The 26,955-nt window shown below is 36.7% G+C and overlaps 1 protein-coding gene across 4 annotated transcripts in view; it reads right to left on the bottom strand.

The window, feature by feature from the left end:
• The window catches only part of PAN3 (poly(A) specific ribonuclease subunit PAN3), an 81,601-nt gene that overhangs the window by 44,905 nt on the left and 9,741 nt on the right, over positions 1-26,955 (bottom strand). For 3 of the 4 annotated variants that reach the window (XM_082778663.1, XM_082778660.1, XM_082778661.1), the window contains 5 exons: positions 23,370-23,491; positions 13,569-13,635; positions 11,769-11,839; positions 9,534-9,596; positions 537-698 (listed from right to left, as the gene is read on the bottom strand). In XM_082778663.1, the coding sequence (XP_082634789.1) occupies positions 537-698; positions 9,534-9,596; positions 11,769-11,839; positions 13,569-13,635; positions 23,370-23,491 (485 nt within the window). The remainder of the gene's footprint in view (positions 1-536; positions 699-9,533; positions 9,597-11,768; positions 11,840-13,568; positions 13,636-23,369; positions 23,492-26,955) is intronic. The other variant, XM_082778662.1, reaches the window with a different exon arrangement.

The following is a 26,955-nucleotide window of genomic DNA, read 5'->3' as shown; positions in this document are numbered from 1 at the left end:
GCCTGCTACTTCAGAATCAGATATGCTCAAGTCCAGCTCTTGAAGAGAAAGTCAGGAATAAAGAAAGTAACACAAAGGTTTTCAGCACAAGTTGAGAAATGTAAGCTATCCCAACATGAAACTTAAGAACTTATACTTTCTGTTCATAATGGTTACATTCCACACTGCAGGAATTTTTTTTTTTTTTTTTTTTGCATTTTGTCAATCATTTTAACAAAGCTTACTAATTTTCACAGTAAACACTTTGCTCACGTGAAAATTAAAATATGAGATTGTGTTTGCTTGCTTTTAAAACACACGATTGTTTTTGCTTCTCCTCCATAGAATATAACAATCAAACAGAGTATATGATACAGGGATGGGTAAAGAGAATAAAACATCTGAGTCATTCTCCTCCGGGGGCCACTATGCCTGTTTTGCAAAATATTTTATCCTATCTCAAAGCATATTTGGAGTAACCCCTTCTAACATTCTCCAGAATTTAAAATCAAGCATCCAAAGTACTGAAAATTTGACTAATAAAAAAATAATTTTACCTGTAAATTGTTTTCTGTGACTCTGTTCCACCAAACCATATTGATGGGTTCTCCTGTTTTACACCTGTCAGCCAGACAGCCGATAGGGTTCTTTGATTTTCTTGCTTTTGATCCCACCGGAACTATCCTCTCATCCAGCATCCCCAGTCGATACTTCCTGGGCTACGAAAAAGAAGGAGAGAAACCAGGCCACTCCTAACAACCCTCATCTAAAGCTACACTACAACAGGCGTCACACTGATTTCATTTCTGGATTGGTGGAATAGGAAACAATTTGCAAGTAAAATTTATCTGAGACTGTTTCCTTTCAATCATTATTATTTAGTTGCAATAAACAACGTTTTTCAAAAAAAACTTTAGGGACTGCTAATTATTTGTAAGCAAACTTTTCCATCACAAGTCAGCCACTGAAATGAGTATGCATTTTCAGGAATTTAGTAAGAATTAGTTTTAAAAAATCCATATTTCTCTAACAGATACCTTCAACCACATCATAATACTGAACTCCAATAATTCCCTTAAGATTTTTACTGAAGAAGAAGCCCACATTGACTTTCATATGCTTCTTTTTAAGTTCAGATTTCCCAAGACTCATCTCCTGAAGATTAACAGTTTATTTATTAATTAATAAAAGGTAAAGCTGAGAAGCCAATTATAGAACTCAGTAACAAAAACATTTCTGCTCAAGTTAATATTCAAAAGAGTAACTTCAGGTACTGTCTTAGGTGAAGGCAAACAAATTACCATGATAAATGCATAGGAAACAAACAAACTTAAGAAAATAAAACATGCTTTAAGTAGGAAACATGCAGGAGATGTTTAAGCCTTAATAGGAGTTAAATTTCTATTACATTGCTAATGATCTCTACAAATAAAACTGTTTAAAAAACATGATATGAACATTAAATTAAAAAAGACACTGGAAAAAAAATGTTAAAGACTTTCACACAGGTGAGGTTCAGAAGTTCTCCAAATTGCTCTACACTTTCAAACCAACATGTACTTTCTCAGATAGTAAACACAACCACAAGAAATATTTCAGCACACAGGTTCATTTAGACCGAGATCTTTTTTATACCAATTACAGCAAAACCTAGGGGCTTGTGTTTTTCTTTTGCTGTGTTTTTGATGTGCAAGTGTAAATTAGCACTGTCTGGACATAAGACCACTTTTTATTAATTGAAGTTTAACTTACCTGTAGTCAGTTATCTACTTCTTCTGGTAAGAAATCTTAGCAAGATGTACCTTGATATGCATTTTAAAAATGGTTCCTCAATAAACAAGGTGACAATATAATTAAAGACTTCCCGCCCATACACAAAGGAATGGTAAAATACAAGTTGAGACTATAATAAACCAGCTGCAAAGTCATAGCTTAAACAAATTCCCTGATCTCATTCCCTGAAGTCTTTTAGGCTGAAAGTTTTGGAAAAAGTTAACATTGAGACAGATCACTCGTAGCTCATTTGCCTATAAAAGAACAAGAAGGCCAACACTGAATATGAACTACAAAGGCAAGAAACTGCATAAAGATCAAGTTTCATAACAATTAGCAAGACTGAATTTCAGTTACAATTACAAATTTCGTGAACTGTGGTAGACAGGTACAAAGTCCTTCCATAGCTCAAGCTGATCCCAGTAGAGCTAAATACAGGTTGTTTATGGGAAGAACCACTCTACTGTTGGACCACTTCCCATCTTAAACTACTACTATCATAAATGGCAAAGCTGTAAGGTCTGAGAAACCGAATATATAAATAACACAGAAGTTAAGAGCAAGGTTTGAATACAGTATGCTATTTTCTTAGCTTGGTTATAGGAAATAATAGCATCATGAAGATATCTACTGCAGCTCGCTTGGCATCTTCCTCAACTCTCGATGTTCTTCCAGGCGCAGGGCACTACCTGCCTCAGGCTATGGGACTACAATACAGCTTTCAGTCATGTTTTGATTCATAAAGGGGTTTTGAATACTTCATAACAAAAAGGTGATATATAAATATTTGAAGAAGGAGAGCCAAAACAAAAGAGCTGAGCTTTTGTGGAGGGAGACTATTTCCTTTTCAATGTGATTCAGGTTCCAGGCAGCAGAATAGGCTTTGAGGGACCACATTAGGGGGCTGGCAGAAATAAAGGTTAATTCTATGCCATAAATCAACTTTGAGCAAATATAAGCTCTTAAACCAGTAGTTCACAGTCTTACTGAAAATAAAGAAGTCAAACTAAAAAGCCAGAGGGTGAGTGGGAAAGACAAAATTAAAATTTCACTTTTATTACATATTACAAAACATCAGCAGATTACAAGCCCAGCACTCCATTGGTAAAACAATACAACATTAACATTTGGGGGAGAAAAGTCTTTTTGCATTTAAACCATTCTAAATTACACTGATTTTCAATGAGCAAAATTGCATCTGAATCAGAAATCCAATTAGAGTTTACATGAGACTAGAAAACAAAGTATCTGCCAGGAGCAGAAATTCTATAGAAAGGAAAGAACAAATAGACTGAGCAGTTTGAAAAAGACAATCAAGTTGTCTACACTCCTGCCTCCTACACAGAACAGCAAATAAAGCAGAGACAGAAGAGCGCACCTTGGAAAAAGAGCAAGAACTTAGCATCTACTGATCATTTCTGAACTGAGGTGTCTACCTAAGAAAAGGAAACGTGATCATCTAGACAAACCCAATTTCTTGGCATGGGTCAACTTTTTTTAGATGGTTACAAAAGCAATTGCATGTTTGCTTTCCACAATGCTTTTCTGTAAGGTACAAAAACCCTGCTCAACCATATAGATGAAGGGATATATATATATATATATATATATATATATATATAAATAAAAATCAGTGTGCTGAGTTATATGTATTTTTTTTAGGGAAGTGGCTAAAGCATTTACATACTTCATAATCCCTAAGCAAGCATTTCCAAACTACGCTGCAACTCCCAAGATGGTTACATGTTCCAAATGAGTTGTGAAAGGTCAAAAATACCAATTTTAAAATTAAAAATAAAGGTTAGATTTCATATTAATTATTATAGTTTAAGAGGAAAAAAAAAAAAAACAAAGCCAAATTACTACAAGGCATTACTGGAACAGTTGAGTTCCTCCAGGGCAAAGAAGTAAGAAGCAATAGTAATTACTGGTTGCAAATGTTTACATGAAGCAGGGAACAGCTAACTATGTTTAATTGCTAGCAACAGCTTGGCTCCCCAGGGTGAGAAGGGTAAGCATTTTCAACCATAGATAGTAATTATAACCCTTGCCCTGTGAAACCAAGCTGCTGCCAGCAATTAATGGTAGGAAGCTATTGGTTGGCATGATTAGAGGGAAGGTGTTATATATTAGGAAAGATCAACCCCCAAAGTCTCAGAAACATTACACTTAAACAAGAAATCCACTCTAAAAACAACGAGGACCTGAGTAGCATCTTCATATCAGAATACTACTACGAATGAGTAACTTAATTAGCCCACGCTAGAAAATTTTTCTCAAGTCAGCTTAATTACTTGCCTCCCATTCATTCAAAAGGAAGCTTGGGAACATGTTTAGCAAGTCTATTTTCTTCCTACTATCTGCTGTAACAAGGTTATGCCTCACCCTTAGTTTCTCCTGTTTCATGGACAAGAAAATGCAACTAACATACATTAGGCATTGCCCCACTCCATCTTTCCAGTTCAGGGGCTGGACACACCAATGTTATAAGGCTATCCTAGAGGGGAAAAAATAAAATCTAAAAAAAGGTTTATGAAGATTCAAACCATAAAGACTCCTCCTGTCTAATAACCTCCATGTAATATTTAAGTCTGGATAAGGCAGAAAACCAAGACAGACTATTCCAAAATTTTGTTCCACTGAAGATCCGTAGTTGGATTATTTGGGATCACACATGCCCCAAATTATATTTCTGCTCCCCAAAATGTACCTACACTTTGATGGGCTTTGAGTATTTAGATTTCCAAGACGATTTCTATACCAAAACACGCACAACAAAGTTTAGCATACAAACACATGAGCTGGCCATAGTGTTTTTAAAATATTGTGAATAACCTGAGCCCTAATAATAATCTAAGGCTACATGCATATACTGAAGCAAATACTTCATGGTTCTCTATCACAGGCTGACTTAAGCAGCATTACCTTAAATTACAATAGCAAAAATAAAAGATACCACAGTAGCATTACCTAGGACTCATCTCTTGTACAGTGAGTTGACTGTATCATGTACAAACATATACTAGCATTATATCGTCAGACAGGAAAAACTGGGTATACCATGTTTTATTTTCCTTGCACTGCTACAAAATTAAGAAATGTGCTTTTAGTCTCAAATGTTGACTTGCCTCATAGTATTTCAGTTTTGTTTTGCTTTTTAAACAGAAGTTAGTATCAAGTAGACCATTAGAAAAAGATTAAATGCTCAGCTACTGTGCTACTCTACTCAGCCAACATTTTTATTTTCTTTCTTAAAAACTAAAAGCTGACTACAAGCCAAGAACTCCCCTGGCAGAGCTTGCAAATGACTCCTGTTAGATCAGAACTCTCCTCCTTCCTTCCTTGTTTCAAGCAGCTATCATCGGTGGAAGTTTCACCCAACAGCCATAGCAGATCAGCTGGAGTAAGACAGGGAAACAACCAGCTATCGTTATGAACTTCAACATGGGTATAGGGGGAAAGAACAAGTCAGGGCCAGAATCCATAAACAGGCACAATCAGCTGAGTAGCATTCTTAATTAAAAGTACAACTGAACAAATGGATTCATCAAGTATTACCTTAACACCTACCTTAACACTAGGTGGGGTCACTAGGAATACCCTTGTAGATTTTTTAAGCTGGTAATATGAAAAAAGGCAGCTGTCTTGTCATTGCTTTTTAAGCCTTGGAGCTAACATTGCTACAAACCCCTCGCATGGTTTAGGATTTGGTTAGCCAAAGTACTCTCTCCACTTCCTATTTCATTGCAACCTCTCTTTGGTACACAGGCAGCCAACACTCGTTTATCTCGGCTTCTGAATGTTAGAACCTTTGGAACCTGCTTGACTTCGAAAATCCACAGAAAATGGAATAGTAGCCTAACTTTTGGTCTAAAAGTTTCAAAAAAAAAAAAAAGTGTTGTTTAAGAAAAAAAGGAAAGTATACCAACATTTACAATGTTTATATACTTAATAATTTTACTGTTTATAGTGCTATACATTGAAATTCCATGCACCCTTTTTTCTTCTTTTTATTGTTCATAAAACCTTTGTTTTCTCTGGGAATAAAGTTTTCTCTAGTTGAAAAGTATCATGTAGAGACAGCAAGAAATATTCTTCTGAATATTTTTGATTATTCTTTGAATATTTTATATTTTTATATATATATTTAATATATATAATATAATATTTTATATTTGTATATAAATATATACAATATTTTGTATATATAATGTTTATATACAATATTTTATATTTATATATATATTTATAATATATTTATTATATTATAAATATAAAATTTATATTTTATATTCATTTAAAATAAAATTTATATTTTATATTCAAAGAAAGCTAAAATGTCCATGTGGCATGGAAATAGCTTTCACCCCGCAACATATGTAATCATTGCAACAAAAATTGCTTCAGCCAAATTTGAGTGAAAGCTCCAACAGATCAGGCATTACATCTTACAGCTAAGGAAAACTTCTCAGGTGTGAATACAAAAAAGTATTTCAGGAGCATGGAAGTTGAAGACGTGAAAATCCTAAAACATTCAGATGGAGCTAAGTTGACATCGAAGTCTTGACTCAAATTTTGCAGCCAAGCTAGGTCTGCGTATGAATCACAAAGAGCTACCACAGTCACTGATGAAGTTCTTTGCTAAGGAATTACTATCACCTGCTAAATTGAAACAAGGTAGCAGAAAAGCAGGCTTTTTCCATTACTATAGCAGATAGCTCTATGTAGTGAAGACTTACCAGAGGACCACCATCCCAAGATACAGTTAAGAACCAAAAGTATAGGGAAAAGGACTAAAGATTTTGATGCAACTTCTACTCTATTCAGCATATGATTTCTCAAAACTGGTGTACTTTTCTAGCTGTTTTAAGTATTTGCATAGAATTTTCAATTACTGTGAACACAAGCTTAAGAAATCCTCCAATTAATGTACTGCAAATAACTTACTTGAAGACTACTTAAATATTACCATGGAAAGAGTCAAAAAAAGCTTGTAAATATAACCAAAAACATCTTGCACATTCAAATTACCTGACAGAGGTCTAGGTGGCTAACTAAAAAAAATAGACTTAAAAATGGGGAGTGATGGTAGCTTTTGAAGTTTTAGATGTCTGTAGTTCATACAATACATCTGACCTGCTTACACACAAAACCAGATCTTTTTTTTATGCAGTTCTGTGGTAAGTGCTATGCTGTCAATCCATCTTATTCTGCTCTTTTCCTTCAAATACACAAATAGGGGAGGCAACAAAAATATAATGACTCATCAATATAAGTGTTCAACATTTCTAAAAGAAGGTGCTTTAATAACATGATTTCTTACATAATAATCACTAATCCATACACAAAACTCAATGAGCATAAAAAAAATCACTCGTGTCATACACATACCATACTATGTAGTATTTACTAAGATAGCAACAGTACACAACAAAAAAACAATTCCAAAGAAAATTGTACACCAGGTCAACTATCATATCCTTAAAACACATTTTAGACAGAGGTAGACTTCATACTACCTGCAAATATTTACTAGTTTTCTTTAGAAGCATAATCTGTTTTTTTCCTTTTTCCTTCAACAATTTTTTGGCATCACTTACCAACTGTGATGTTTTATTATTGCAATAGAGATGTATAACCCCAGGAGGAAAGTTTCAGGTTTTGAAAGTTAAGTTTAGCCCCCCAGGTGCATTATAAAGTGTGTGCAGCCAAAATTTTGCAGTTTAAAACACAGTGATGTGAGGTGATGTTTGGCAATGACCTCTCAGCTACTCAGAACATGCTGCGTGCTTTTGAGGTGGTATTCCAGGGACCATGGAACATTTTTCATTAAAGGTAAATACATCAAGACCAAACAGCATGCACGGCTCTTCAATGAACACCACTGAAAACTATAACGATGATGTACCAGAGGTGTCAAGACAGAGCTGGAGAAAAATACAGCTTCCCAACAGGTAACAAAACTAGATGGAGGACAGGACACTGAAAAATAGGCTGGAAATGGTTTAGATCTTAATAACTTGTTTTCTGTACAACCTAGAGTTAGCTTTATTATTTTCTTTTAAGAGGAAAACTCTCCTTGTCCTCATTAAAAAAGCCTGCAGTTTTTTGAACTAGGCTTACCGGCAATCTTTTGTTTCAAAATAATGTTGTCTGCATATTTAGTACTGCTGATCAAAGTATATGAATTAAAGAAGGCTGCTGTCCACTCCCACTTGCAATATATCTCTACACAAAACACCAATAGCAGAATCCCATTCTCGGTAAAATTCAGTCCAAATAATCTCTGCCATAATTTCAATTCTAATTAGAGTATGCTGTCCTGGCTTTTAGTCACCTAAAATCAGTGGAAGGAGTTCTAAACAGAATTTTGTAAAACACATAACTTTAAAGTTATATTGAAGTTCTGTTCACTACAGCAAATCTGTTCAGTCTTTGCAACCTGAGGACTAACAGCAATCCTCACTTTAACGACCCTCCTCTAAGTGTGACCGAAACATTAAAAAATTAAACCAGTGTCAGGAGCTTTTCAGAAGAGTTCAGTTTCCATGAGGATTGAAGGTATAAAAAAAATAAAACAAAACTTTAAAAAATAACAATGTTTTCCACTATCCTTTAAGGCTGACTACTGAATAGTGGTGGAACCGTTTAGTCCAGATTGGTGGTAACAGTCTCAGAACAAATTTAAACAAAAGCTTCATCACTTTGTTTTTCTAATACATTAAGCTGTCATTCACTTGGCATCAGATTCTCATCAGTTATGTTGCACATATTTTTATGAACTGTTTACCAGAACCACCAAAATGAATGCAAACAAATGAGTTTTCCAGACAGATTATTTCCAAGTTTACAGAGGAACTTTTTTCTAGATAAAGATCAAAGCCAATTTAGGAAAAAACACCCAAGAACTTCAGATTCAGAATGTTACCCTATTTTTAGCAAGCGTAACATGTATTTGAAGAAAAACAAAAAAAAAAAAGTGACATCATTATACTCAGGGAAGAGGGTTAGTCTAACTCTAGCTTTTGTTCCATGCTTCACAAATCCTATTTGTGCATTGTAAATTAATACTTACCTGAAAATCTCTTATAGGAAATTCACTTTAAGGTTGCTTGTCTTACTGCATGTAGAGTTACAACAACCGGACAGTAAATCCAGCAGGGTTTACAGTTGACAGAACCTCCATCAAGGCTCCATCTATAGAAATACTTAGCTCCTTTGATTTCATTTTAAGTATCCTATAAAATGTCTTTAAATAGTAATCTTAGCTTTCCTGGAATCTAAAATTGAAATGCAATTTAATAATTTCTAGACAGAGAAAATAAGGTTTATGAACATTCTCGAGGTTAAAGGACTACGTTTACTTTTCAAACAAAAGGTAAAATTGATCAAATTTTTAAAAAGCTGTAACCAACGTTTTAAAACATGAAAATAATCATAAGCAACTTCAGTAGCCTAGTCACTACTAAAAAAGCAAGGATATTAAGAATTCTGATCATGTCTTAGTTTTAATATTTTATTATCAAATATTTAAGCTCACATGGCTTGCCCGCTTTTAAAGGGCTGCCAGAATAACACAATCAGTAATATTCAGATACAATATTAATAAACTTAAGACATCTACATATTACAATTTTTATTTTTTTTTTTTTTTTTAGAAACTATTCATGGTTTTATACAAACAACCAGTTTTTACATACTTGCAAGTAACTTAATTCCAAATATTTAAAATAACACATTTCTAATTTCTAAAGCAAAACAATCACTCTTTATTCACTTACCAAGACTGTATTATATCTGTCCTCCAAGTCAGTGATAAACGAAGGAAATGCTGGTTTTGCCAGCTAGTTCAGAACAAACAAAACCTTAGCCCCGGGCTCTTAGCAAGAAAATTGAAAGGTTTTTTCAAATAGTAGATGTTGTAAACACCTACATTTGAGCTAGCCACCAAGGCTCCCTTTAGAGTCATTGAACAGAAACGTGCACTTCTGGAAGGTTATCTAGCTTGTGTTACAGCAGCTATTGAACACTGGCTATTCAAGTCATGTTGCTCGAGCTCTGAATAAAACTCAGTTACTGGAGTAGGGTGCAAATCACAGAATTTTTTTTTAAATACCCAGCACTCAAGCATTTAGTTCAAGGAAATGTATGACTATACTTGAATACTGTACTCAAAAAAAAAAAAAAAAACTAAAAATGGTAAGAAACAACATCCAAGACTATTTGCAGGGTATTGTCTGGTTGTCGAGTCAAACAGCCACAGCAGAAATTCATTTCTGCTAGAGATTCATTTCTAGTAGCTCTATACATCAAGTATTATCCACTTCACCACTCATTGACATTAGCCTCATCTACCTTGCTTTTCTTAATGTCAGCCAAGTGTTCACTTAAACTGCTCGTCTCTCTCTACTGACTATAGAGGGAGCCTTGACGCCTAGATTTTAAGACAGTTCCAATCATATTAGATGAAAACCTCCCCCTTACTAGTATTATTTAACAATCTTTTACACAAATATAGGTCACAAAATGGAAGCCATAATAAACAATAAAAGTTTAATAGGAAAAGCATAACGACACCCCTTTCAATTAATGCCAGTTATGTCTGAAATATTAATGGAGGGAAAAAAAAAAAATAAGTAAATCAGTTTCACAGATAAATGCCTCTCCTGATACTATTTTTGCAGTAAGTGGTTTAATTGCTGATTCTTTCTTGGGGAAAAAAGAGACCAAGTCAGAACAGACTTTCCATTACTAATTGAGCTTTAAGTTTCTTGAGCTTTATATTCAAACATTATCTGGTTTGCTTCCATTTTGTACTGTTTCATTAACTTTGAATTAACAGTCAGTATTAGAAGCAGTGTTTTAGTATGCTTTTGTATGTCATTTTCTTTTGAGCATATGGTTTAATATGCATACACATAAATAGAATACAATTTTCTTTCTTACTGTCCTCATTAACTGGGTAAACACACAGTTGTTTACATCAAACTTCCAGTACAATACAGCTGGCATTAAGGAAAAAGGCAATTGAGAGATTCCATCTAGTTTGGATGCATAATATTGGGAAGTTATCATTCTATAGCTTCATTTTAGTTCAAGAAAAATAGTCTGATGGACCAACTATGGTAATTATCTTCATGCTCAATCTTCACCTGCAGGAACGATACAGAGCTTAATTGCCAACACGCAAATAAAGCTCTATGAAAAGTCACAAGCATGCTGATACAGCATGCTTTCAAAAAAAGGTATTATTGACTACAGGAAAGTTCAGAATCATGTGGCAAATAAGATGCAAAACATGAAAGTCATCACTGAAAGCAAAATCTGATAACTGGCTGGGACAAGATAATGTCTTTTTTGATAAGAGACAGTTTGGAAAAATAAGAAGTAATTCTGGGGTAAACCAAACTTACTCTTATTCCAGCCACTGTGCTTTTAAATGGGTAATTAGGAAACAGCACAGCCTGAGTTGGCACAGGTCAAAGGTGTTCAAAGATGCTCTTTAGCTTTCAGCAGAAGACTTGTCAATAAAGATTAGAGGGGAAAAATACCACACCTTATCTTCCCCATAATATTATTAGAGTATCTTTCAAACTGAAGGCATTTCAAACAAAGAATTATTTTGACAGCACGGACAAATAAATGGGAGGAATGATTCTTCTTGTATTCAGAACTTATTACCATGAAGGTACAAGATAATCCAACCACCTGCAAGCCTCAGTGCAATAAAAATAATTTGTTTTTAAATGCAATGGACCATGCCTGAATTTTCATATTCAAAGCATTCTTATCATCTTCAATTTACAAATGCTTGGAATATTTCCTAATAGCAACAGTCTGATCTGGTGCAACACAAATGAAAGGGATCTCATTTATATTGGCAGTGAATTAGTAAAATAAAACTAGTAACACTAGAAGAATCATCCTTATTTCACCTAGCATTTCAAGTTGTTCCAGATCTTCTTCCCTGTCAACTCATGCACGATTATACCACTTAAAATTTAGCTGTTGCCTACCTTTCTCCTTTGAGACACGGTGAGGGCAGCAAAGTCATTAAACAAGGATGAATTTGGTGAAGTTAGTGGATCTGTAAAAAGAGTGTAAAACATGTTATACACCTACATATATACAAAAAAAAGCTTACAATTTTTAATTTGTTTGAATGGAAAAAAATCCCTCAGGCAAAACTACGTTTAGCAACACTGTTGAAAACTACAGCATTTGTTAGATTCCATGCAACAGCATAAATGAAACAGTGCTCATTAGCATAAATGCAGTACATTTAATTGCTGTTGACACTATTTAAAGTCCACTAAGATTTTAAAGCCTCCATCTCCAGTTACCTGAACTTAGTCACCTTCAGCACAACATAGCATTACAAATAATGGTGCAGATGTTATGTCACACACAAATTTAAATCTGATCTAAATGTAGCAGAAGTCCATACTCTACTAGAAGCTTTTTATTGATTTTCTTTCTCCCTGTGTATCCCCTCAAAAATTGAAGCACCAAAAATTGAACAATCACAGATGCAACTTAAACAGGAAAGTCCAAACTGAATTTATATAATTATCAAATTTATTGTTTGCAGGTAGCATTAATTTATGTTTTAATGAAACACTCTTTAGCATTCATCAGTACTCCTTTATAAGCTAATACTACAAGTGAGGCACAGCTTAGGAGGGGAAAAAATTAGCAGGACCAGAGACACAACAGAATTTAAAGTGGTTTCCAAAAGTCAGTCTGGTTTCTCTCCTTCGCATGCATCACCATCACTATTTGGCTTGTCACACAGTCAAACTGACTGCATTTAAAACTGCAGAACTCCGCTGCCTTGAATAGCTAATTGTGCAGTGGGACAAAAGCACAAAACCTACTGGAAATGAACTAGGAGGAAGAAAAACAAAAACAAACTTGGCTTTCAAATTAATTTTCTAGAACTATATACTACCATGCTTTACCAAAAAAAAAAAAAATAAGTGTAAGTAGCCTAGCTATAGTTTCAGACATGCAAATGAAGTTCTAGAACATTATTAATACACCAATTTTCAGCACAGCAACATTTTAAATGCCATAAGGGAATAGTGCTCTTCTTGAAAGAAGCTGGCTTGACAGCTACAGCTGAAATAATCTGCAGTGCCTGTTATAATTTGGAAAGGAATTCTGAAAAGCACATTATACAAGTTCAATATACCCTTCACAGTCATCTAGTGAATATGCAGGCCAGCACTATAGAGACACCGTTTGGTTGAAAAAACATGTTCCCAATAATAAGAAAAATATTGTAAGAGTTGAAGTACTGCTTAAAGGACAAAACTTGGTATCTATTAAGATTTGTCATTTATGTGATATATTTCACAAGAATTGTATACCCTTGAATTCAAGATTAAAAACCTGTATATTCATTCCACACAGCAGCCTCCTTGAAAAACACAATAAAAAAGGACATCACCATGGAGCAACAAAAGCACTTAAGCTATCAGTGCTTTATGGAGGATATCCAAGCTAGCATCTCATGTGAAACGACAAGACCAATAGATTGCATTTTTTTGTAGTAGCAGTATGTTTTCTTGTTGCTGTTGTTGTTTTAGTTTTTCCCCACTGCAGCAAAAAGGCGGCTGAAAATTTTGAGTTCTGTAGCACTTCAGCTTTGGACTACAAAAAGTAATCATATAATACCCTATAGCGGACAAGAAGTTCTCCTGCATCTTAAATCATATCAGAGGAAAAAACCTATCTTCAGTCTCAATTTTACCAAAGGGAATCTCTCAAATTTCCAAGTATACTTTTGTATGTATTACTTTAAAAGTGCTTACCATGGCCTGCGTACTGCTTGGCACTGTCATTGAGAAGGCTAGGGGAGCTGCTGCTATTTGTCATCCTCTGCAAAAACAAAAAAATTGTACATATAAAACTACAAAATATTAGGACGAATTGATAATTGAGACGGTATGTAGAAAGTTCAGAAACTGTTTGTAGTTGACAAAAATGTTTAGTAAAATACAGCATTTCACATGAGAACAATGAAAGCCAAAACCAACTGTGTACTAAAATGAAACTCTATCCTCATGAATTACTTCTAGTTTGGGAGGTTCTGCCAAACCTTTGGTTTTCTTCCTGTACATCGCCAGCATTAGGTAAGCCAGTCCTTTATTATATTACTGTAACTCTTCCCTGTATTATACACTGTAATCACCATATGAAGCTTTTCTAAGCAAAAATATTCAAATAAGTATATTTGACAGTTCATTGTTTTTTGTCTGTTTTTTAAAAAACATTAACAGTACCTTTCAGCAAAATCATGCAATTCTTGTAAACCAGCAGGACACTTGAAAGCTTCTTAGTATTCCTCCTTCGCTCCACCTGCTTCTCCTGCACTCCTCCACAGATACCAGCTAGCAATCAGCTGGACTACAGAAAGCAGCACTGCTCGAAGAGCTACCACTGCTTTCATGTAAGAGACAGTGTCCCTCTACTCCTCTAGTCTCCCAGCTAGATGGAAAAGTACAAGAAGAAAAGCACAGCAATGCTAGGAAGTGTCCTCTCCATCACCAAGTGATAGTACGAGTAGCTTTTTTTTTTTTTTTAAACCTCTTCCTAGGCATTCTTTTGGCCCCCATCAACTAGGAGTCTCCCAGCCAATTTCTGGGCACTATTCAACAGCAAAAAGCTTTGAGATCCCTTCAAGTAGATAGTTTGCATGCAGCAGCTGCTGTCGTGGGTGAGTATACACCAGCACAAACAGGCCACTTCATGCCAGCTGGCCCCAAGTGTCTCTAGGACGGTTTCCAGACATGCCTAATTCAGTAGTCAAGACACAGACTAAGAATCAGAACTGGTCACTGGAGTTGCACTTTACACTTTCATTTTTCCACTGCCAATCTGAGCACTAGTGGCAGATGGCAAGAAGCCTACTACATAATACTTTAGTGCCATTTCATCTAGTTCTTGACCAGAAGGATCAATATTCTGAAGTAAATTTGGTAAGAACAGAGGAGAACCAATACAAGCTAGTGTCATCTCGCGTGGCAAGAAGTGCATTAGGTTTACTTAAAAAGTTTCTCAGCATCCTGCACAAAACTGAAAATTGCAGCTTTCAAACTGACTTCACCAGAAGCTGCAGCTTTCACTTGTATCTAGAAAAAACAGTAGATTATGTGATGTACATTTATGTGGAAAGCAAGTTGTTAAAAAAAAATCATCATGCACTGTTAGGAAAGTAACTTCAAGAAAGTTTTTGCAAAATGTAGGTACCGAATCAGGTGCCTTATTGTTATCCTCTCAACAGCAGGCTCAATCAATGTCCTATTGTCAACTGACATGCAACTTCTTTATTTCAGTATCCATGCTCCTTCGCTACAGCAAGCCTTGTAAGACCTTCTGACACAACTCTTCATTCAGCATGAGTATGTAGTACTATACAAAGCAGTAGTAGACTACTTGCAGATGTACACGTAATATACGTATGTATATACTGTGTTAACCTCCAGCTTTTTCAAGAATTAACTGAGGAACACTATTTGTTATATGCTTTCACTATTTTAATGCCACTTATCTCCTGTTCTTAACTCACATTAAACAATTAGTGATCATCAAGCAAGTCTTTCCACAAAAAAGATGCCCCTAATGAAACAGTTTACTGATTTCTGCAAAACAGTAGCATTTCATGAAACCCCACTATATTAACAATTTTGATCAAGTTCAGAGAGGCTCATCCCACTGTCTCCACAAGAACAAACTTACAGCTCAAGTCAAAGAAATAGCCTAGCAAATTTTAAACTTCTCATTGCAAGCTGTTTTCAGCAAGGTATTTAGCAAACAAATCAGTATTTAGAGACAAAAGATGAGTTTAGCTTCTGCCTTGTCTGGTGCAAACATTCTGTAATATTGGTAAGTTTACCAGAGGCTGGAAGACAGATAAGACTTTTTTCATCCCCAATTATGATAACTGCAAAAATTATATACAGCGAGCTGGAGAGTTACATGTTGTCGTCTGGTAGCTGGTATTTTTTGGTGAGAACAACCAGTTTCTGGTATTCAGATAACAAGTTAGTTGTGGCATTTTGTTATTTTTCGCAGTATAGATGTCTTGTACAAAAAGCACAGTGATCTTAAAGTAATTATCAGCCAGTCTGCACCCAAGTGGTCACAGCGAGTCTCTGGCTGATCAGTACCAGACAGCGTGTTCTGAGATTGAATCAAAGTTTCCTAACTCACTGGGGTCACAGACCTGATTCAGTATGTCCTTTTGATAGTAAAATTACTGCTTCTATTCTCTCCACTCCAAAATGTAAGTAGAAATCTAACTGTAAAATACCAGTATATAAAAACTATTGTGCAAGGAATTTTCTACTGAATACATAGTAAGTAATTCCTGGATTATAGTATCTCAGCTGTTCATACAACATGTTCTTTTCCTGGTCAAGCAACAAGAAACGTGTTAAAACTTTCACAAAACAGCGTCCCTACTGTGCCTCTTTTCCTAGTATTTGCTACATCCACACTGACCCTTATAAGAGGAAGTGGTTTAGGAACATGAAGGAAATCTTCCAGATCTGCACAAAAATTGATAGTGTTAATGTCTATTTCTGACATACAGGTATTTGTAACAATTTTAATGCAAAACGTAGAGGTCTGTCAGAACAGGGATAGATGCAACTGACATCTGGGCTGGTATCAAAGATGGTTAAGATTAGGGCTAAAACCGGGAACCAAGCACTCTTCTGTCAACAGTATTTTTCCTATTCAAGTAGTGCAGTTAAACATTCAATCAGACCTGAAATGTGAAAATGTGACTGCAATAATGAAAATCTGTGCTGATACAATCAATAAAAAGATATATAGTGTGCACACTGGAGACAGATTGCAGCAGAACACACTGTTCAGTACTCTAACAACACAGTGCAAAGAACTTCCTAAGTCTACGAACATCAAAATGTGCTGTTGCAAAGACAAGGCTTGTTTGAGGTGTAAACATATTTCACACGAGCCACGATTCTGGAAAAATAAAACTTACTGATCCTGGGCAGCTCTTGCTCTAACAACTGCTTGAAAGCTGTAGCTTGCATGAAGTTGAAAAATGCCACTTAACCACTCGCTTTCATGAATTTTTCATCTTGCTCAACATTTATTACGCATGCACAAGCTTCTTACCTTACCATTAGTCATGAAAGTCCCGCATGTAGTGAGCAAAGGATTTTTAAGGTGTTTTAATATTTAAGACTTCCACCACGCTCTAAAACATTTAGTCTTCAGTAGGGCTATTTCTCTACCTCATTTTTACAAAGTCAACAGGAAAATGTCTTCAACAAAAAAATAATATAAAAAATATACCAAGCGCTATTTGCTATTTCTGTTTTCTTGATAACAGGTTTTGCTTTCTAAATATTATTTATCAATCTCTTAGTAGCATTGAGCTATTTTTTATACAAATTCAATTTCAAGAAGAATCTAAGCACAAGAACCTCTAGCCCAAAAGATGAAAGCTCCAGAAAGGTAAGAGAAGCCATTAAGAGATGAAAATGAACTATTCATTCTTAATAAGCCTGCAAGGCAAGGCAAGCAAACACCAAGTTTTTAACTTGCTTTAATGCATCATGACTTTCACCATCTGGAAGCTAATACTGAAAGAACTTTGGCACAACCAAATGCCACACCAATGTCACTCAGGTCCATATAAATTCCTTGCCTGCCTATTGCTATGATTTATTGAGGTTCTTTAAGCAGTAGTTAAAATTCAACTAGGCTGCCTGGCACGCATCCTGTCCCTCTCCCTTTAAGGCAACTAAAAAGTTGTTTCTGTTCACATCTCAAAAGAAAGCTACTACAAAATCAAACCATCACATTCATTCAGTCCAAGGATTTAACCTAAGGCTTCAGCTTAGAGCTTTCTCCACTGCTGAAGCTCTGATCAGTGACAAAATACAGCCTCTTTAATTTCACAAAAAAAAAAAAAAAAAAAAAAAAAAAAAAAAAAAAAAAAGGTGATAAAAAGTTTCAGAATACTTTTTTAATTCCTGAATATTCAAGCAATACCAGAGCAGGAATAAACTCATTCGGACATGTTTAATCCCAGTGTTTGAGGAATAATCGAAATAACAAATCTCCTCTCAGGAAAATGTTGTATGTTGTATGAAAAGGTACAGTGTCAAAAACAAAACTTTTGTCAAAGTCAATCATCATCTCCTCTCCTAGACATAAGATAGACTGTTGGTTCCAAAATTTTCCTGTTCAGAACTGTTTCAAGTTACTGTCTTATAAAAAAGTATTATTTTGACACAGACTAGGACAACACTGACAGTAGATCAACTGTAACAATTTCCATATCATGTTGCTATTTGAATAATCTTCCTTCAAATTCATTCCTGTGCTAAGTATATTATCTCAAAATACTTTGTAGCATGTCACAAGTTCTCTTTACCTTAATACTCTTCTACCAGAATTATATTTCAGTTATTTCTCTAATTTTTGGAACAATGTTAATTGAACAATAAAAGAAGTCATACTGCAAAAGAGTAAGATTGTCACAAGCAAACAAGCCATTGTTCAGCTGTCACATTCTGTGACCTACTAATGGTGACACCTTTCGCTTTTGTTTCTGAACGATCCAAAACTCGTCTTGGGTGCCTAGCATATTTGACTCACAGCACGTCCCACTCAAATGTTTGAATTAAAACAACTGGATTTCTTCAAAAAGCATTATGTAAACAGTCGCATAATTTCATATTTAAAATAGCATGTCTATAGCTCCACCAGGCTCTCAACAGTTAAAAATTGAAGACATTAACAAGCCTGCATGCTCGTGTTAAGGAGAGTTTTATTACTCAGCTCCTGGCAGATGCAACAATGGGAACAAAGGCCTTTGTGTTTACTCAGCTGCAAGGCTTTGAAGCGAGGAGGATCTCTACTTCTCAGGCTTTTCAAGAACTCTTAGTATGCCAATACTAGCATGGCAAAAGCAAGAGTCATTCTTCTCCGTTGCTTGGCCTTGCCAACTTTAATGCTGATGACTTCTCTCTATTTTTATTTTGTTTACAGCAATTTAAAAAAAAAAAAGTGCTTTTACTTTCTACATAACCCGCAGACCAATGGAAGGTGTGTAGTTACAAAACTCATCGTGTCTAAATATATAGAAACATATCTGTAAAGCAATATACACAAAGGTACTTTCTACTGTTTTATGCTCTTACAAGCAGGTTGCTCAACCCTGTTACATTAGCAGTTTTGACATCAAGGTGCTCCTCTGCCTCATCCTGCTCTGCATTCTCCCAGATTATTCACATGCCCTCTTATGATCCCAGCGTAATACTACTGAAACTCCTTCCCACACCGCCTGTAGCTTTGATCAGCCCACGAGCTAGTAAAGAGGCAGTGCTAACGTGACTGGTCCAGAGGAACACGCATACCAGCTCGCCGAGTGGTACACGCAGAGTACCTGAGCAAACAGCCAAGCATTAGAGGCATCCCGGCCAGCCAGCTCCTGCCTCCTCACTGCTGGGAAAGCCAAGTGAAACGAGCTGCTCCTTGAACCACACCTCAGCCCGTCTCTTGGCTGCTGCGAAGCCAAAAAAAAAAAAAAAAAAAAAAAAGAAAAAGAACAGCTTCAGGGACAGCATGCAGCCTGGGAGCCGTGTGTTGTGCAGGCCTGCTCTGTTATTAGTTATGGAGAAAAGGGGAAACAGACGCTTTGATAAGCGGGAAGCCAACGCTGCAAATGTAGCATATGAAGGAACGTGCAGATTCAGGGAAGAAAAGACGTATGAAACAAAACCATATTACAGGGAAATGCAAACTGATGACAACAGGAGACGATTAATCAAGAGGAAGCTAGCCAGTAACAACAGAAGAGACCAACGGGAGGCAACAAAAGGTTGGCTAACAGCGAAGAATTTTGAGGTAGGAGGAGTGGTAGGATGAGGCAAAGAGTTACTATTTTTAGAAAGGAACTAAAAAGAAGAATTAAAACGGCCACTCTGAAAACCCTGCCTCTTCTGAACAGCACTGAGGATTTTCACTCCCATCTTTTTTCCAATGCAAATTGAACATTACAACTAGCTGCACCTTCACCACTAGTCTAAACCCAATGAGAAGTTCTAGACCTCTTAAAATACTCTTCAGCACATACAAATGAGATCTCAGTCAGAAAGATAATTCTGCAGAGATGCTGATCACTACCTACCTCACATTACGTATGTTCAAAGATGCATATTTCCTCCTTAATTCATCATGATACAATTTGCTTTTATTTTCCTTCCTTATGCTGCATACTTACAACTAACACAGACAATGTATTGCACACAAGAGCATGGTGACTGCAAAAATTTGGATAGTAACCTTGCTTGAGGCAATTTGCCTCCTTTACATATGTGCTATGATAACCCAAATACACACAGCCAGTCTTTTTCAACAAACCTGGCTTGTTTCCTACACATGACAAATGCATTCTGAAGTTTAATTAGGACTAGTCAGGAAGACTCGTGTACTGAATCCCTGCTGATAACGTTGGAAGGCACCTAGTGAACAAGGCTTGGACTGTACAATACTGCATAGTGGAAGAAAATGAACATTACTCACAATAGGCTGTTTCTATCCTCACCAGACTAAGGCAGCTACGTCACTTGAACTAAGCTTTCTACATGGGGTCACTATTTCCATTCCTTATTTTCAAGCTGTATAGGTTAAATTCAGAAACTCTGCAGTCTGGTTTGGACAGCAGCACCGGTTTTTGTTTGTTTTTATTGTAACCTTTCTGTTCCCATTCCTCTATAAAATGTAGGCAGCTTTCTTCTTTAATAAGGAAAGCATTCCTTCACTTTTGAAAGGAAATGTAAATATCAGATACCATAACAGCAACATGCATGCTGCCAACTGTCTTTAAAAGAAGGATTTGAGCAGCATGCAGGGGACAATGAAATAAACACTTAATCAACTATCAAATGGATGCTCATTACGTATGCACCATGCAGGCTGTGTCCCGAGTAAGTCCTAATTATAATTCTTCTACTGAAAAGACACAATGTTATGGAGAATACACCTCAATGTAACCACCCCAAGGCTGCATCAGCAGCCTAAACTTAACATTTCTTAAAATCTAACTGTATCTTAACTAGCGTTTCTTTTAGCTGTGTGTTTATTTTGCTGGCTATGCAACTTCCCCAGCCTTAAAAAAAAAAAAAAAAAGCTGAAAAAAGTTTCCTCATATTACACTGCTGATGCATCTATTTGTGAACTGCACAGATCTAGCAGAGATGACTAAGTAACTCATAGATGGAATAGATGTTTTCATCTGCACAAGCAAAGCAGAGGCTCATCAGACATTTTGCAGCAGATTTCTGATGTTTCATTAATAGCAGAAAGCTAAATTTGCAGTATCTTAAGACTCAAGCACCTGGAAAGGAGTATGTGCACAGATGTGTTCTGTTCGCTCTGCTTTGGCCCAAGTTTGCATTATGCCAGCTTGTTTCTTTGTCCCAAATAGTATACATTTAGCTCATGCAATTCTAGGCTCCATTCTGTAAGTATCTCCAGTCCTCCTGCTCTTTCCTTTCCAGTTGTCCTCCCAGCTCTTCATTCATTCATCTTCAGCTCAGTTTCTCTAAGCCCACAGCATAAGTCTTTGTGCCCTTACACATCCCTCTGCTATAGTTAATAGAGATGCAGGTCTTTTTTCCCCTCCACTAAATACAGATCCACTTCCATACTGCTTCAGTCTTAAGTGGAAGGGAAAAAAATAAAGAAATCAGATCAGCATTCCTGCTCAGTGTTCAGGCCAGGCCTAGATTAGGGCAACACTGTAGCAGCAGGAATGTGCTCAAGCTGGAACATGCCAGTGCAGGTTACATCTTTGGGAAATCATCTAGCACCGAGTAAGTCTCCAGTGGGTCTATATAAACCAGTTCTGCAAAGTTAAGTGACCAAATCTCGGCAAATTTGTCAGAAGACAGCAGGATGTATATCCGTGACACAACCACCCATCTATCACACTTCAAGCTTTTGTTCCAAACTAGAAAGCTTTGCTATTATTTAAACAAAAGTCACCAAGATTCTTCCCTCATCTTGTTCTCCAAAGAGCTACATGACAGGGAAAGCCATGCTACAAGTGGATAAAATGTATCACTAGGGTGTGAATTAAGAAACTGACTGACATTCAAAACAGACACTGTTACCAGCTTTACCTATGTAAATAAGATTCAAATAAATAAAAAAAGAAAAAAAAAAAAAAGAATGTTTTTTAAACTGCAGTTCAATGCCCCTAAGCACTTTCCAAAAATAATGAAACCCATCATCACAAGTTCTTTTCTTTAGCCTCCAGTGGGTAAGCAGCACATCAATTTCTTCTGTTTTCTCAAAAAGAAACAGTGCTTTGACTGTGATTCACAGGCATCAGTATTTTTAAATCCCTTGAACATTAATGCTAGATGCATTCCTTATAACATTACTACAAAAAAAAGTTATAATTAAAATGTTGTGTTTAGAAAGACACCAGTGCTGCTGCAGAACACGCTTTAAAGATACAAAACATAACAACTTTGCACTAAAAGGATACAACATGATCTCTGTGATATCAAAATCTGTAACTGTACAAACAATAACATAACCTAACTTCCAGCTTCAACAGTACCCTCTGTGGGATCAGAGGTTAAAAAGTTCTTTTTAAAACATGCATCACTATCAGTAGTAAACATCTCCATAGCTTTACGATTCTGCTGAATGAGAAAAAAAAATGCAGCCTTATTGAAAACATGCATTAAGAAACAAAAACAGAACACCCTTAATTATTTCCCACCTTTTGCAGAGTTATTTTTCAATCCATAATACAGCCACAATTGAGATCAAAGTAAGCTCATAAGGAGAGTTTCCTTGATATAAAAGAGAGCTGTTGTCAGGACTCAGTGGGAGCTATTTGACTTGCACTCTCTTTCATTTACCAGACACTGGTTTGTTAAACCTTTGAGTACAGGGAGAGACCATCTCTGCTTTTAAGCAGCGTAATTTTGAGGGAATTATTATAGTATCGCGTGCGCTGCTTCAACAGAAACTCATTTAGGTTTTAAATAATAGCCTTTTGCTGTAAATCTTTGCATACTACTACCTACACCATAATTCCACCTCATGGAAACTGATGCCTACATCCACAGAGCAGTATAAATAGAAAAAAATAGGACTTAAATATGTAACCTACATCACTGAATGCTACCAGAGACTGAGCTTATAAATTCTGATTTTTTTTTCCCCTGGTAATTTACTGGTTTAACAGTTCACTTTTTGCTTTAGTGACTTTTGGTCTGCAAAACATCTCAAAATGTAATATTTATACACTTAGTAGAAGGCTATCAAAACTAGATATGAACATAAAAAGATATCTAGAAGCACAGAGTTAATGGACGCAGCAATGCCTAATCCAGCAGCTGAAATAAGTGCCAACAAAACCAGGCTAATTGTAAAGCAATGATATTGTTTCATTTCCATTAGCAAGATTAAAGCATGCAGGCTCAGGATACCCTGCGAGATGCCACATACCAGAGAGCTGCATTTTCCCTGACCCTTGGACAGTTTTCCCTTCTTGGTGTAACGCCAGCCAAAAATTAATGGAACACCACACAATTCACTGCCATTACCTGCATCATGGGATACTTGGTTTCAGCGGGACTTCCAAATCCATTAACGCCAATGAAGCTGGTGCTAAAGTAGGAATCTGTGAGACTAGCATCAGCTAACCCACCGCCATCTATTCCGGGAACTAAAAGGAAAAAAAAAGAAAAACATTTCAGACAAATGTAGTTCACCATGGATTCATTTGCTGACATCTATAATTTTTTGGCTGGGGGGTGGGGACAGTGTGAAATAGAAGAAGTTTGGTAGTCCTACTCTTCAAGTCTAACTTCTCATCAAAGCAGCTAAAACCATAAATGCATAAATATCATGAACGAGGTTGCTTAATGACAGCATATGGAGCATGGATTTACAACACAAATGCACAAAGTGGCAGAAAAGTGAAAGGTTTTGAGGGAAATGATGATGAGTTTGAACTTTACAAAGGGTAACAAGACAGGTAATGATATCGAAACAAATAACCAACCAACTAAAAAAAAAATAAAAGGCAAACATAGAAAGCCTGTATCTTAGAAATATATGTGTCAAGTAAAGTTTCTATGGGGATATGCTTGTTATTTTAAAGGGTAACACACAAAACATACATTTAAAAATATCTCAAGTCCTCCCATACAATGCAGAAATACTTTAAAAGCTTCCTTAAGAGCCTACTGCTATTTTCATTATCTTGTACTACACGAAGTGGCAACAGTTTTATGAAGAGTGGCCAAAACCTCCTTTGGAATGAAAGCAAGTGTGAAGGATGTAACTGAAGAAATTAATCCCACGAAATTGCGTGCCTGGGAGTAATGGCCTAAACGTACAAGCACAAATAAATGAATTCACTTCTATGAGACTACAGAGAACAACCAGCAGCAGTCATAATTAACATGAAACATTCAAGCAGGTATTACTTAGATAACAAAAAAGACTTTACAGCTGTACACACGTTGCAATTCAAATTAAGCTTCCGCAAAAACACCCACAGCAAATTATAAAGACACTAATCGGTATGGCCAGGCCACTGCAAGCCAACAGACATGAGTAATTGGTAGCTCTAAGGTAGGAAGGCACACATCCAACTCAGAAGAACATCCTGTACCAAACTATCCAACTTGAACTTCTGCATGGACTTCCAGCCAGCTGGTGACACACTGAAACAGCTTCCTGTCCCAAATCCTCAAGGGAAATAAAGTGGAACTCTGTAGCAGAGCTAATGGCATGCAAATTGTAACCCCGAAGGTCTCACCAGAATGGGAACTTCCACTCCAAAAAAGAGACTATGTAACCTGGGAAGCTGTTTCTATGCTGTATATGCAGAAGACAGCAAAAGAACTACGGCCACATGCAGTCATAGGAAGGACTGGAAGCCAGGATCACTAGCAGCATCCATACTGCAGGCAGATCGGCTTTGAGGTTGAAAAAATTCTTGAAGTAGCACTGCCAAATCCAGAACGTTGTTTGTGTACTCTGCAGGTTTGAGAGAGACACCTAAGGGACTTTAAAGATGCTTCATTACTAATGAAGTACAACATGAAGATTTTCAAAAAAGTTTTAAAACAGCTGAGAGAATCAGACAATAAAACTGTCTCCACCATCCATGCACTGGATACTCCTTCAGAATTTCAAAGCAGCAGCCATATAGAAATTCCAGAAGTCCTCTCACTCTAGCCCTAAAAAAGACAAAGCTGTTCTTCAGGTTAAGGCATCACTTGTTGAACTTAAATTCCCAAAATGAAGCTGAAGACTAGAAAAAAAAGTAGTCTGTGATTGAACTGTTGTATCAGGAAAATTAATAATGCCTGTAGTAACACCAGTTACTGTCTTCTATCTGCTACTTTCAGGCCCTAACTCATCATGTGAAGGTTGGCATTTCAACACAATCATTTTCTAGCATCATGAAAAAGTGCTAAGATTTCTCTCCGGAGAAAACTGAAAAATAGCAGATCCATGTGTAATGAGTAGCTGCAGCCTAGTCTGCCCAGAAATTTAGAGTCCACACTGCATTTTTTTTTAATACTTTTTTTTTTTTAAATGTGTTTCCTATCTAGCTTTCCCTGACTGCATTTCAGCCATTATCAGGAGCTGCTACAGTTTTGATACTACATTCTTGACTGTAAAAGACTATGAAAAGCTTTAATTTTCAGGAAAAAACATCATTTCAAGGTACACTGTATCAGTTCCGCAGTATTATCTGCCATTTCATCATTCTGTCAAACCTCAGATTACATCCAATCTTTACACAAACTATAGGGACTTATAGATTACACGACCAGTCCTCAAATGCTTCAGTCTGATGAACAATTAACAACAGCCAATTGTTTCAACTTCTCCCACTGCTCCTCACTACACTGGAGTCAATGCAAGAATCCATTTAGCTTGATTTCCCTTGGACAAATACAACTAATATGCAAAATCATCAAAATTGGAAAAAGGAAAGTAGAAAACTTTCAAGTGGTTATTTCGCCACGTGCAGCAAAGCGAGAGCTCAGTTGCATGAAATAAACCCCCCAGCTCAGCTCCAGTAAGCCAGGACAGCTGGTACAGCTGCAATTACCCTATTGCATCCAAATAAATCACTGGAGCCAGCGCAGGTAGCCTCACTAGGGCAAAAACAGGCCAGCAGGACCAGATGCTCTTCTTGTCAAGAGGAGGCACCCGCAGTGCCACACAGCTCAGGCTGAGAGGACCAGCAGGCTTCCCACAGCACTCCCAGGGCTAAGCACTGCAGAGGATGCTGCCATGCAGCACAACAGCAATCCTCAACACTGCTCAAGTGCCAGCAGTAGGAAAGCAGCAGCATTTTCTTCATGAGCCAATTCACGCCACTCAAAGCTGCTCTGAACTATGCTTTAGGCTTCTTGTTGATGCACTGATTTATAACTGGGCTCTTCAGACGGGAAAAGCTACTCCAGAGCATTTTCTGTTATCCAGCTGGGTGAAAACTCTCAAGTCCAGTGCTTTGGCTGTGCTGATGGCCTCCTTGCAGGGTTACCACAAATCACTGTGCTTGAGCGCTGATCCATCTTTGTACCGCCGAACTCTGCCGATGCTCCACCTGCTGTACTAACCTAATAAAGTGAATAAACTTCCCAAGAGTCTGGAACACCTCTAGCTAAAGGACCAAGACTTCAAGAATACATTCCACCAGAAAAACATCAAAAAGTTAAGCTCACTAGAGCAGAGGCCAGTTTTCTTAGCAATAACTTGTATTTAGAACAGAGTTCTCCAGAAGCGATGCGTGTAACGATTGTCTTAGAAGGAAAACTCAGCTCTAGCTTCCTTAAATTTAATTTCCCTATAGCAAAAAGAAAGAAAATTAAGGCTAACAGAAAAGACCAAACTTATATAGGTAGAAAGGAATAAGCAATCCCTGCATTGCCTGTAAGAACAAACAAGACCATGTACTCCATCTCTGCTCAAAGGAGGGCCGTTCAGCAGTTACAGTGATGAAAGTTCAGCAAATACCTAAACAGCACAGGCAGTTGTACCGTACTTGGCACCTGGCCTTCTCTGGGAGAAATAGAAAGCACTTATCTTATGATTTGGCAAATCATAAATTCTCACTTGCTTCTGGAAGACCAAGGCAGTTGAGAGCATAGGCAAAAAGCA

The sequence above is a fragment of the Aythya marila genome, assembly GCF_965140915.1.
Source record: "Aythya marila genome assembly, chromosome: 1".
NCBI lineage: Eukaryota > Metazoa > Chordata > Aves > Anseriformes > Anatidae > Aythya > Aythya marila.
Note: the sequence above shows the minus strand (reverse complement) of the source record. Positions and strands in the feature narration are given on the sequence as shown.